This window comes from Podarcis gaigeae, assembly GCF_964106915.1.
Source record: "Podarcis gaigeae genome assembly, chromosome: 1".
NCBI lineage: Eukaryota > Metazoa > Chordata > Lepidosauria > Squamata > Lacertidae > Podarcis > Podarcis gaigeae.
Genome location: NC_139678.1, coordinates 137,548,336 through 137,562,097, shown reverse-complemented (window position 1 = coordinate 137,562,097; position 13,762 = coordinate 137,548,336). Strand labels below are relative to the sequence as shown.

At 41.0% G+C, this 13,762-nt stretch overlaps 1 protein-coding gene across 11 annotated transcripts in view; it reads left to right on the top strand.

Moving 5' to 3' along the window:
* The window catches only part of UNC80 (unc-80 homolog, NALCN channel complex subunit), a 168,882-nt gene that overhangs the window by 132,242 nt on the left and 22,878 nt on the right, over positions 1-13,762 (top strand). For all 11 annotated transcript variants that reach the window (XM_083702366.1, XM_083702367.1, XM_083702365.1 and 8 more), the window contains 7 exons: positions 697-732; positions 1,011-1,229; positions 3,365-3,565; positions 5,934-6,057; positions 8,698-8,823; positions 12,022-12,145; positions 13,268-13,474. In XM_083702366.1, the coding sequence (XP_083558492.1) occupies positions 697-732; positions 1,011-1,229; positions 3,365-3,565; positions 5,934-6,057; positions 8,698-8,823; positions 12,022-12,145; positions 13,268-13,474 (1,037 nt within the window). The remainder of the gene's footprint in view (positions 1-696; positions 733-1,010; positions 1,230-3,364; positions 3,566-5,933; positions 6,058-8,697; positions 8,824-12,021; positions 12,146-13,267; positions 13,475-13,762) is intronic.

Genomic DNA, 13,762 nt, shown 5'->3' with positions numbered 1-13,762 from the left:
TTCCTTGTTTCCCCATGAAACTGTATACACACACAACATACATAGGGTCCAGTAATCCTACCCACCCCTAACCCTCCCCATGACAAGAGGGGATCTAAGTTCTACTGAGCAAGATGAACCTCAGGCTGGAGCTCCAGGCAGAGGCAAGCCAATGTGCCTCTCCCTCTCCCCTTCTGCATTAAGCTGAAGACAGGAGGCATGTGGGCTACCCTCTGTGCCTAAGAGCATTCCAAGCTCAGAGCATCCATTGGGTGCAGATGCGATCTTCCATGCCTCTGCCACCCACCTCTGCTCTTGGCTGAAGGCTGGCTGCTTTGCCTGAGCACTGTCAGGAACAACCACTTCAGGTGCTCAGAGCACCTGTTGGGCACTGAACCAAAGCAATCCAATACCTCTCCACCTGCCCCCATCACCTCTAAGGTGAAGGCTTGCCTCTGCACTTGATGGGGTATTCTGAATTTAGAACACCCGTTGGGCATAGAGGCAGAGCATTTATGGATTGGAGTTCATGCACAGACAACTCCATTGAAGTGTTACACCCATGCATGGATGTCAGGTGGTGTCAAAAGCAGAATAAGTGTGTTGGGAGGGAAGGCATGCTCACCACATGCTATGGGAGCATTGTCTGAAGGGGTCCAAAGTGTATTTAAGGTCCTCGGTCTTTTCCCTTATACCATTTTCCCTCTGTATTTCTAGATACCCAGATCAAGGAGCCAAACTGCACTTTATCAGGTACTGTAAGTTTGCCACCCAGTCTCCTTAGCATTTGTGATGAACACCTCTGCAGTTTTCTCTCTCCCTGGGTTCCAATGTCAACAATTTGCTACAAGGGGAAATCGACAATAGACTTTTTATCTCTATCTAGTCTCCCTAGCTGCTCACTCTTCATTTTCTGTCGATAGCCAAGCCATGATTTTCATGGGTTCAAAAGGAGGAGTTTGTTACAATCTTTTAGTTTATCAGTGCATTTTCTCTGTTTGCACCTTCATATTCTGCATCTTTCCCTTCAGGGAAAACCTTCACTTGCTGGAGGAAGGCCAAGGCATTCAGCGCGAGGAGCTAGATGAACGCATTGCTAGGGAGGAGTTCAGGAGACCCCGTGAGTCCCTGTTGAATATCTGTACTGAGTTCTATAAACACTGTGGCCCCAGACTGAAGATTTTGCAGAACCTAGCTGGAGAGCCCAGAGTGACTTCCTTAGAGCTGCTGGATGTTAAGTCTCATATGAGGTATTATTTTAATAACACATTAAGTATATGTCTGAAATATGTACAGTATATATATGAAATATGTAAAACATATATCAAATTGTTGAAGCATATATGGTAATATATTGCAGGAGCTTTATTTAATGTTATCACAACACCTTTATGGAGAATCCTAAAGCTTTTGACAACAGACAAGCTCATGCATAAACCAAATCATGGCTAAGCATAAACGTGTGTGCGCGTTGCTCATCCCTTGGTCCTGCTGCTGCTGCGCAACCTGGAGCTAGGCCATAGTTTGACTTTGTGTTACACCCAGACTTGTTAAATTGCAAGCTCTTTGTATTGCTTTAGCTGAAACTGTTAGCCCCACCTAAAGCATGGTGTTGAGTTCTGGGTTAGCCTAGATTAAAGGGAGGCAGTATAGGCATGCAGAAGAAGGAGCAGGCTTGTCCTCTTTTGTTCCAGGGGCAGGATTTGAACCTGTGGATGGAAATTTACAAGAAACATTTAGCATTAAAAGCTCAGCTAGAGTTGGTAGTTGGGGAAACCATGTGGAATTAGTAAGATGTATTTATCAGAAATAACAGGTTATCATAGCTCAGTTTATTAAGCCTAAATATGTATACAAGCCTCCTGCTTGTGCACAGAACCTATTTGCCACTTCTGTCATGTGACCCATAATAAAACAAGGAAACTACTAATTAACCTTAGTGTCCGCTGTTGTAGGAAATTGTATACTAGCATTGCAACAAGCCAGGTTGTTAATACATCAAGTGCAAACTATATTTTAATATCCTGGCTTTTTCTGACGCAGTTAACCATAGGTTTCCATTTTGGATGAAATAGGAAACTATGATTATTTAGAGGCTTCCTGTTTTAATTGCAGCTGATGGCAAAGGGCTTACAAGTTCAGACAAACAGCTGGTGCATATTTTAGTTTATATAGCTATCTATATCTCCATCAAATCTGGCATCCATGTTTAGCACTTATTTGTAATATCAGGGGAAGAGAGCCCTTGACCTTCTTACTTGTAATCCTTGGGCAGTTGATTTGTGCATTTTTGGATCCTACATGTGGTTGCTTTATAGCTGTTTTTACATCTACAGGATGGAGTTCAAGAGGTTTCTAACTTTCTTCATGACCTGCTGATACATTGTTACTCAATATATGCCATTGATTTATGATTTTTTAAGTTGTGTCTCCAGTTGAATTAGTGTAATACTTAACTTGGCTGTGGAAACAAATAGCTGCTTCTATTGTGGTTGAGGTTCCTCATGTAAACATTTTAAAAGCAAGTTCTCTCAGTGATTGCAGCTTCATGAAAGTTTGGTCTGTGTATTTTAACAGCTTCACTTACTTTAGTCTTTATGAATATCAAGAACTAAAACTGAGCTGAGGCTGTTTTGAATCTTGTTACGAAAAATGATAGAAAGACATGCATAGGACATTTTCTTGCTGAGCCACTCAGACATTGTCTGGAGCAAAGTGAAACTGATAGTGCACTCATAGGTTTAAGTCTCTTAAGTTTTTATGTTCCTTTAGTTTTGCCATGGAGTGTTGCAGTGGTGGCCAGCCCATTGCCCACAGCCATTCTCTGCAGCCCACCAAGCCTTAGAGAGCTCCACTCATTTTTCACTACTGCCCATCAACTGGGCTCTGGGGGGTAGGTAGCATGGGGGAGGGTAGTGATCTTCTGTGTGTTGGTAAGCTGTCCCGTGCTTTTATCTCCCCACTTCAATTGTGCCCCCCAACCACAAACAGCTAGGCTTGGGAAGCACAAATTCAATGGTGCTATGCGTTCTCAGGGAGGCTCCTCCCTGTGTTTCTATCCACCCATGTGGGGTATGTGCACACATGTGTAACTGAGTGCTAATGTCTCTGTGTTAATCTGTATTGGCACGGCAGGTTCTGGTCATGCCTATGGGCTTGTGCCCCTCCACCACCACCCCATCCCCACCTGTAACCCACAGGGCCAAAATGGTGACCCACTTCTGGCTCACTGTGAGCCTCAAGTGTGCTGGAAGTTGTGTTCTTAGATCACTTAACGTTCTTTTGAATGGGGTGTATTTTCCCACTGTGCAGTGGTTGTGGCTCTCTACAAAGGGGCTCACTTGGTAGAATCTGAGATTTCCCTCTTAACGAGCAGTAATTTTAGGTTGGCAGAAATTGCACATTCCCTTCTGAAGCTGGCACCTTACGACACCCAGACGATGGAGAGCCGTGGGCTCCGGCGATACATCATGGAGATGCTGCCCATCACTGACTGGACGGCTGAGGCAGTGAGGCCTGCCTTAATCCTCATCTTAAAGCGATTGGATCGTATGTTCAATAAAATTCACAAGATGCCTACTTTGAGGTGAGCATGTATGACGGAAACCTACAAGGGTCCGTTTCTGTTGTTGCAAGCCTTGAAGGAAGGGTATGTCATTTTATTGACAGTGTTTTGCTGCACTGAACTCTCACAGCAAAAAATAAATAAATGTATTTTTCCTATTGTTGTATATGCATGCGGCCACATTTGTGAGACAACAATAGAGGAAATGCATCTTTTATGACGAACCATAGCAGAACTGGTAAAAATATGGCATCCACCACAAAACAGGTGCCCAGGAATAATACTTTTTTTTGTTGATTTTGTCATTTCTAAAATCTCATGATTTTAAGAATGAAGCATATGTGATATAAATTCTGTAGGACCGTGAATACGTTTTGTTGTAACTGTCTGTAACTGTATTAAAATGCACTTAAATGCAGGGTTCTAAACTTTCTGGAACTTAAAAAGCCATATGAATAGTCTTATTTTGCAAAGGCAAAGAAAAATGAGGTCGTTTCAGAAGTCATTGAGACAGGGCTCATGCACACTTCCTCTGGTCCTACTCCTTTCCCCTGGGAAAAAACACTCTTATCACTCAGATGGAGCAAACGGCAATTACAGTTTTCTCCAGATTGATGTTTGCACTGATTTAGCACTAAAGAGCTGTTTTTCCCTGGGAAAGGAGTGGGACAAGGCGGAAAGCGCTTAGACCCGTGCTTTCTAGGCATGGGACAGGCAGAAGTGTGGATGAACTCCCTCAGTGCTGTTTTTCCTGCATGATATTCTAGCATGTTTTAGCTACATCAGCAAACATATGGCTCAGATTAGTCATCTGAGTGTGAGAACATACTGGATCTTGAAACATGTTACCTGGATAGCTGCTTAGATAAAATACGTGTGAGAAAAGGCATGGAAAAGACATGGAAAAGCTAAGGGGATTTCCCAAAAAATATTTAACAAAGTGAGATCCAGTCCACAAAGTTTTATGCCCCAATACATTTGCTAGTCTTTAACGTATCATGCAACAAGTTTCTTCCCAGAAAAAGTAATCTGGAACTAGGCTAAAGTTGTATAAATTTGATTTAATTATTTCTTATCTGCATGGGCAAATATCCATATCAAGACTGTCTTTGTTCATCTTCCCAATGAGATGAAATAAACTAAACATTATTCCTCCCCTTATTTCCTGTAACCAGTGTGTATCAAAATGATGTTAATGGAAACTGAATTGTATTTTGATGTGTGTGCCATCCCAAACTATTATTTTGTTCTCCAAATCTTACCCTTTTTAAAAAAAATATTGTTTCTTCATTTTTCAAGCATTAAGGAGTACCCTAGGGACTTGAATGTTGAAATTCCTTCCTGCTCTCCGAGAGTGACATTGTGTCAGGAAGACAAGCTAATTCTGCTTGTGAAGTTTTTCTGATTGGAACCTTGGAAAGTCCACTTGTTATAATTATCCCTTGTCATAGGAAAAGCCAGGATGCAAAGGGGTTTGGCCACTACTTCCCAGCTTTATAAACCATGGTTGGGGTTGAGCATTCCTCTCTTACCCACCTCCCCCTCGGTCATCTGACATCTTTGGTGCTTCATTCTTGTCTTGTGTTAAGCCATAGTTGTCCGCTACATCTGAACTGGAGAACCCTGGTTTAATCACAGAATCAAGTCCTTATCATAGTTCCTTATCACTACCATTCTCCATGGTTTTCTTCCAGTAGTGACTGTTCCGGTTTGTGAACTATTTTTGGAAGCCGAACGTCCGACAAGGCTTCCATGGCTTCTGATTGGCTGCAGGAGCTTCCTGCAGCCAATCAGAACCGCGCTTTGGTCTCTGAACGTTTTGGAAGTCAAACAGATTCTGTTTGACTTCCAAGGTATGACTGTACTAGATCTGCTGGATTCTACTTCAGATTTCAAAATCCCAGCAGAAATCTGGTGTTTTATTTCTGATGGGCAAATTCAGAATACCCTTCTCCATAGAGATTTGAAGCAGCAATCAGCCTACATTTTGGGGAGAATATATATCCTTTGAAATTAGTGGAGGAGAAGCATACTATTGCCATTTGCAGTATGTCTGTTTAAAACAAATTCACAGGACACCACGTTGTTAGTTTCTTGCATATTCACACCAATTCCTACTCCTTTCGATTGTTGATCTGGATATTTTTCTATCGTTTGTTGAGTCTCATGGCAACACCTCTTTGCTGTAGGTCCAGTTTCTTCTGCAGTGCTTTCTGTGCTTCCCTGATTTCTGAATAGTGTAGGTAAAATGCACTTGTTGTAATGCAATTTTTTGCCATCTGAGATGCCCTTGTCTGAAGCATCCCTCAGAGTCCTTTTGTCTCAGTCACCTTGTGCAGGGTTTCTGGGTGGAGCCGGATGCCTAACACCACCTACTGTTGTGTTCCAGGCGACAGGTTGAGTGGGAGCCTGCCAGCAGTTTGATTGAAGGGGTTTGTTTGACACTTCAGAGGCAGCCAATCATATCCTTCCTGCCTCACCTTAGGTCACTGATCAATGTCTGTGTCAATCTGGTGAGTAACCAACATTCCAATCTCCTGCACATCTACCAGACTTCCTTCTGTGGTAGAGATTCCCCATTTCCAGTCCCAGTCCTACTCATGGAAATAAGCTATTTAACTGACACTAGAAATAGTGGAGTTCATTTTTAAAGTGGTGCATGGGGAGCGAATGGGGAGGAAGCCCATAGCCTAAGCCCAGTGACTGGTTTTTGCTGCTTTCCATGCACCATTTTGAAAATCCATTCCTGCATATTGCGCCGAGAGTTGAGGGCTGCAAGTTGGAGAGTGGTGGATACTGCACACACCTGGTAGAGGAGTTGGAAGGGGATGGGGGAAGCTGGAAACATACTCAGTCTCAAGTTGTTGAAAGACAACATTTTTTTATCGCTCTGCAAAAGGGCATAAGCAATTGGCTAGATGAATTACTAAACTAAATTTGCTTTGACATTTGTAATGTCCCTGGTCTAAAGTAACTTTTAGATTTTCTTGTACAATGTTCAGATCCTTCTGCCCCTTTATCAGGGTGAAAGAGAAATTCAGTTTGGTTCACATTTTAATGCAAGCCTACCTAATTTGCACTTCCTGAAATAATATGCAACCCAAAACACAACTATCCCTCAAAATATTCCCTGTTCTGAATTTTGCATTGCAGTTCTCCAAACAAAATGCATACAAAATACATATATTGGGGGGGGTGGTAATGTGCATTAAAATGCATTTAGTGGTGAAAATAACTTACAAAATGCTTTATATTGGGGGAATTGCTTGCAAAAATGTGCACAACAGCAGAAATGTATACAGAAATGGTGATAAATATTTGTGATGACGTTTTTAAAAGCCAAGTCAGAAACTGAAGCAGAAATGCGGCAAACTGAATTTAAGAGCAGAAAATGAGAAACTGAGAGAAACTAAACTGGACATTTTTATCCATCTCGGTGTTGCTGTGTGTTTTGTACATTTAGATTGCTTTAAGGGGGTATAGAGCCACTGGAACAAGTCTGTGCAGTAGCAGACAATTCTGTTTTAGATCTTGACAGTTCCTATACTGAAATTAAACTCTCACAAGGTTTCATTCAAGTTAAGAATTTATGCAAATCCTGGACGTCTGCCATTTTAATGGGGATCATTGCTCCAGACAAGCCTTCACAAACAATGCTTGATCAAATTTGCTGGCACCCATCAATGATGTAAAGAAAACCATAATTTGGAAACATATAACTTGTAATACAGAAAACACTTTAGAGAGTGGAGAAATGGTATCTTAGCATTTATCTGCCTGCTTATCCAGTACTGCAAAGCATTTTGCACCGAACCTTCCTTCTCCATACATACAATAAAAGTAGACTTAGACAATTATATCCACAAGATATATTGACAGATGGTTTCAAAAGGGAAGTAGATGCATTAATGGAGGACATTTATGGATATTAGTAATATTGGCAAAATTGAACTTCCATGTTCAGTGATAATGATACAGTTTTTGAAGGACACACAGTAGAAAGGACTGTTGCCTTTGTGCCTTGCCTGTTAGTTGGCTGGCCAACTGTTGAAAACAGATTACTGGTCTAAATGGACCCCTGGTTTGATCCAGCCTTTGACTGGACTTAACTGTCCAGGGGTCCTTTACCTGACCCTGAATGGTCCTGTTATGTCCCACATTGCTTGGAAGTTATCAGCTTATTTGATCAGTCATTGGAATTTCCACTTCCCCAGGTGGTTGCAAGTACCGCTGGAGACATTTTCAATCTTTTCTGTTTACTTACAAGTATACAAGTTGAAGTAGAGCCAAGCAAGGTGACTATTAGTCATTCAAGCAATATTTATTCATATTTATTCAGCATCACAACATATTAGCAAGAAACCTGTGTCAGCCATAAACTTCTTAGGGAACTTCTAGCAAGATCTAAACTCAGGACACCTTCAAATTGCTTAGAACTAATGTTTAACTGCATCTAGAGAGTAGGAGTAGCCACTGGATGCAAGTGAAATAAGGACTGTATTCTTAACTAACAGATGCAAAGCTGAACAAAACCCTTTGAAGGGGGTTCATTTTTTGTAACCTCAAAGCATTCTAGCAACATAATTCATTCTAAATGAAAATATTTTGCAGGCATAGATTTGAAACAGTTCAATCCCCATCAAGATTTAACTTTTGAAATAATAGCACATCCATACAGGAGAGTCTGAACATTGTATAAAAACCAGTCTAGGTCTGACTCAGGACATTACCATGACATAATAAGGGAACAGCTCAAGCCAACTAGAAACACTGTGATTTCAGTACCTTTTTCTATTGAGTACGGTAACTACATGGCATACCCTCCAACCCCTCCTCCTTCTACCAGTACAGTGCTGGTTTTTCAGGGCTAGTACTGGGTACATTCTTAAATGTACTGGTTTTCCCTGTGCCTTCTGACCAACCCCTCTGGTTAACCCTGTAGCAGTCCCTGTTTCCTCCCCACCCACTTCCTGTTAGAACCACTCCTTTTCCTTACTGGCCCCAGCTACCGCAAGACACTGTGGAGGACTCATAATCGCAGAGCAACCCCAGTCTTGCGCTACCTGAAGTGTGTACCTTACCAACACTGGAGGGTATGGCATGGATGGAATTGCAATAGTTGGTCATGGTGCTGTGCTGTGTTTGTATTGCAGGTGATGGGAGTAGTAGGACCTTCCAGTGTGGCCGATGGATTGCCCCTTCTTCATCTCAGCCCTTATCTCTCGCCACCTCTACCCTTCAGCACAGCTGTTGTCCGGCTTGTAGCATTGCAGATTCAGGTGTGACTGCCTTGCCTGTTCAGCAGGCTTTGCTTATCATGTGGTTGAGACACCAACTCATTGGTGCTCTTGTTTTCTGCGAAAGCTGGGCAAAAACTGTGAAGCAAAATGAAAATTTCCCAACAAATATGTTAATAGTTTGGAATGCCATGGCATTTAGCAATTGTCCAGATCCTCGGTGGGTACCAGTTTAGCATAGCCCCACTGAAGTCACATTGGGACTATGCAGGTTTAAACCAACCGAAGAGCTGACACAAATGGTAGTTGTACTTCTCATGACTGATAGATAGATAACCATGGTTACTTTTTAGGATTAGAACAAGAACAAAAGAGGTGAAGAACTGCAGGACTTGTATAGGTCATGGGTATGCAAGCTTTGAAATTTAAAAAAATTCTCACACTGAAATGACTAGATCAATGTACGCTGATGATGTCTTGTTGTTTTTTTGCAATACGAGGACCAGCTATTTTGCCACTGAAAATTCCTGTGTAATTTCAAACTTTGCATTGACACCTCACAAACCGTTATTAGTTGAATGAGAAATTGGTTATGACTTTTGAATCTTAGGATTTTTTGAAGTTCACATAAGGCATTCCTTTCTTTTCTAAAGTGTAGATTCTTAGATTAATTATTTCTGTCCAACTGTATTGAACTATTGTTGTTGTTATAGGACATTTGGGTAAACTGAACCTTAGTATACTACATACTAACCTTTTATACTAATGATGATTAGTATAAAAAAATTACTCTATGCATTTATACTTTCTGTGGTCTCATCACACTGTTATTTGAACAGTGTGATGAGACCACAGAAAGTATAAATGCATAGAGTAATTTTTTTATACTAATCATCAAATACTATATTTACCTATCTTTAATATTGGAAATGTAATAATTTTGTTCAGTGAGTTACAGTGCTACTCTCTCACAAAATGCAAGCTGTGTGCTTTAGGTTTTTCAGGCTTCCATGTTGCCTGGACTTCTTTGTTGGCACCAATTTAAGGTAGTGAGGGGAAAGGCTCTCAGCTACTAAATGCAAAGGCAAGCTTTCAGCCCCATTTCCAGGTTTCCTAACAGCACTAGATTTGTGCAGAAATATTACACATATAGATTGGTCCACATGTGGAATGATGTAGTCCTTCTATGTTCTGACTAACCTACTGTACTTTGCCCAGGTTAATTGGAAAAGAATCAAGAGGGGGCTTTTTCAGAGTCTAGATGAGAGAGAGTCATGATAAAAGGGGTGGGGTGGGAGGAATAAAGAACCAAAGCACAGATTTAGAGAAATTGAAGCATATGCATGACTAAAGAAAGATGTCAGTAGTGTATTTTGATTGAGAGTGGGGTCAGCTTTGGAAAAGTGGTGTATAATGTTTTAAATAAACACATTAACAGACCGGGGGGGGCAGGGAGAGTTAATATAATACATTCAGTTTAGCTAGAAGTAGTCATGTCAGTCTGTGGCAGCAGATGTATGCACCTTCAAACATGTTTCTTGTTTTTTAGTCACGTACTCTTAGGAAATAATTTTGTAGTTCCAAGGTTATATGGATATTGAATTTTCAAAAAAAAAACAACCCACAAAAACCTAAACCATTTCACAGTTAATATGTTTCAGATGGAGTTGGTACATGTTTATCTATTACTATTAAGTTGCAGCAGTGTTGGAAATACATCATTATAAGATTCACGTTGTTTTGAGAGTCCGTTCATTTCACATTCAAATCCTATGTGTGTGTGTGGGTTCCAAAATTTGCATTGTATCTGTGCATTTTTAAAAATTCCAAACTCTCTCTGAGTCACTGTGTTCACTCCACTTTGATCTGTGTTTTGGGTTCCGAGCTGCTCTGTGTGCAATAAAGGTCTGTGGTTCCCCTGTCCTATGTAATGGGAAACATAACAATGGACATACCTTTCCCCCCTCTTGGCCAAAATAGATTAAATTTACAGGCACAGGAGCCTCCAGAGTAGATTAAGCCTGACAAATTGCAGACAAATAAGTCCAGGGGCTTTTTATAAGGGAAATAAAAGGGGTTCATTTTCCTCCATGATCCCTTAATTGGGAGTGTGCGTTTGTTTCTTTCTTAGCTTAAATGAATTAGGAAGTGTGTATTCTTGCTCATAATATTTAAAAACTTTAAAGTCACACACCAGCTTCTCTTTGGGGTGGTTTTTTTTTTTGTCTTCTGATAAGCTTTTACAGGTCTCCAATAGGTCCTACAACTCTTCCTGTGAAGTCCTGAAGAGCTCTGTTGTAGTGCTAAAGCAGAGCAATGGACTTTTTTTAAGTGTCTAAATTAAAAAATAATAATCCTACACTGCTGTTCTTCAACAGCATCAAAATTCAGACCTCTATAGTGCCCTGCAGGCAATATTCCAAAAGGCCTCACTTATTGCAAAGCCCATGAACCTAGAGAAAAAGAAATATATAGGCAATACAGCACAAAAGAGCACAGAAACAGAATAACAGAGTGACATGACTTTGTGGGGACTCCGATCTGACTCAGGGAGGTATTGACATCATGTTTTGACTTTGAAGTGGGGAGATCCCTGAAACACCCTAATTCATCTCATCACTCAGCTCTCACACAAAGCCTCTGCACACCCCTAAGTACAATTCACACCTAAGATGTAAGTATTGAAGAACTTACAAACCTTGCTCAAATTGTGCTCTCAATATGCTTTGGACTGTAACTCCCATCACCACAGGAAGCACAGACATGACTCCATTCGCCACAGCAGCATTCAGCTGTGCTGGCTGGGACTGATGGGAGTTGTAGTCCAAATAATAATAATAATAATAATAATAATAATAATAATAATAATAATAATTTATTTATACCCCAGATTGGACAAAGCTGCTTCAGTTTCACGTAGTTTTTGTCACTGGCAAAGCCTTCCTGTTTCCAGAGTGTCAGAACACAATTACTGCTATTAATCTTTGGCATTTGGCATATCAAGCCTCAGGATCAAGCAAAACAATATGGGGCTAAACTCCAGATTTAAATTTAAGAGATTATGCTGAAACTGGAATTTGAGTCTTTTGTAGATGTCATCCAAGCTGGTGAACTCACCCAGATGTGGACACAGGGCATTGTGTAAACGAAGTGTTGATGGATCCCTTTTTCTTTGACTATACTTCACCCCTATACTCTACCAGTACAATATTTTAATTCTTTTTTATTATTACTGCACAGGCTTTGAAAGAAGATTTTCCCCTAAGCCACGTGATCTCCCCATTCACCAATCAGGAGAGAAGGGAAGGAATGCTTTTAAATCTACTGATTCCATTTGTGCTCACAGTAGGATCAGGAAGCAAAGGTCTGATTAACAGAAAGATTCTTCTGTTTCCCCCTCCCTGCTGCCTCTCCGAACCAGAAAATGTCTGTGCATCCGTCCACCTCTATGTTTCTTCTGCTAGGAGCATCCTTAAAGTGGTGTGTTGTCAGCTGGGCTTGTAGGGGACAAACAAAAGGAAAAGGGTGTTGTGGTGTCCTTTTATTTCAGCTGTGTTTTCTGAATTCACTCTTTGACAGAGGAGCTCCTCTTTTTGAGATCAATGAAAGACAGATTATCCTGGCAGAGCAAAAGCAAAAACAAAACACCCCACCTATGTGTAAGAAAGAAATGGAACCAAACTAGAAAGCCACTTAAGCTACTCTTCACTGAATTCCATGCCACTTGAGTGGTTCAAACTCTGCTTTTCACATTACAGTTAATTCAGTATGACCGATTATTTTCCAAAGGGCTCATTCACCTGAGCAAATTGTTCTGCCACATAACATTTTTTGTTTGCAGAATATGGCTAGATATATTTTCAAAATGAGAGCAAGAGTATCAAGTGATACTGCAGGCTCCCACCTCTCATAGAGTTTGTATGCATACTTAAAGTACATATGTATGAGGCTCATTTATAATTATATTTTGGGAATGATTCATGTTCTTACGTAGCTGCATTGTTTTATACATTCTGGATGTCCCGTGACTGTATTATAAAGTAGTTGTGTTCTTTGTTATCAATCAAGCCCTTCTAGGTGTCGTTTCTTTTTGTTTTCCAATATTCTGTGTAGCACAAGCATTTTTTTATCCTGAAAGTGTGACCCAGAGAAAAATGTTGAGAACCATTGCCTTGGGGTTAGTAAAGAAATAGGAAGGGTGTCCCCTCACCTGATCATATCAACCCTGGTGGGAACCTGTCCTTAAAAGTCAAAGGACAATGAGAGGGTGGGGAAAGTGCAAGTGAGCATAAACATCATGTTGGTTAAAATTAGGTGCTGTGTATGTTGGTGTTGTAGAATAACCCCAGCTTTTGCTTGCAGGAGGAGAAGGTAGAGGGGGACCAGTTGGGTGTGCCGAATGTTCATATTGCATCAATCGTGCTGAACCTGTTTGGTGAGTCAGCTCCTGACCTGTTCTATGTCTTTTCCCTTTGGTGTCATGCAGACAGCCCTTGGCTGGAGCAGCCAGAGGTCCTCCTCCTGCTCCAGACAGTCATTAATATTTTGCTGCCACCTCGCATCATCAGCACTTCCCGCAGTAAGAACTTTATGCTGGAGAGCTCTCCTGCCCACTGCTCCACCCCTGGGGACGCAGGGAAGGACTTGCGGAAGGAAGGGCTAGCCGAATCCACTAGCCAGGCAGCCTACCTGGGTGAGTGAAAGCTTCTGTCTGCCAGAGCTGAAACAAAAAGAAAGAAAGAAAGAAAGAAAGAAAGAAAGAAAGAAAGAAAGAAAGAAAATAAAGGAAACTGAGAGTTGGTGCATGCATGCTTTTCTTTCTATTGATATCTATTGATTCTATCTATTGATTTTATGTGACATTTCATCATTTGACGTCTTAACACTTGATGGCTCACAGCTGAACATGTAAACTGCTTCCCCTGAAGAGCATCATGTTTGAGGTGACATTTGAGTGATCTAAAAGCTCTGGCTTGGATCC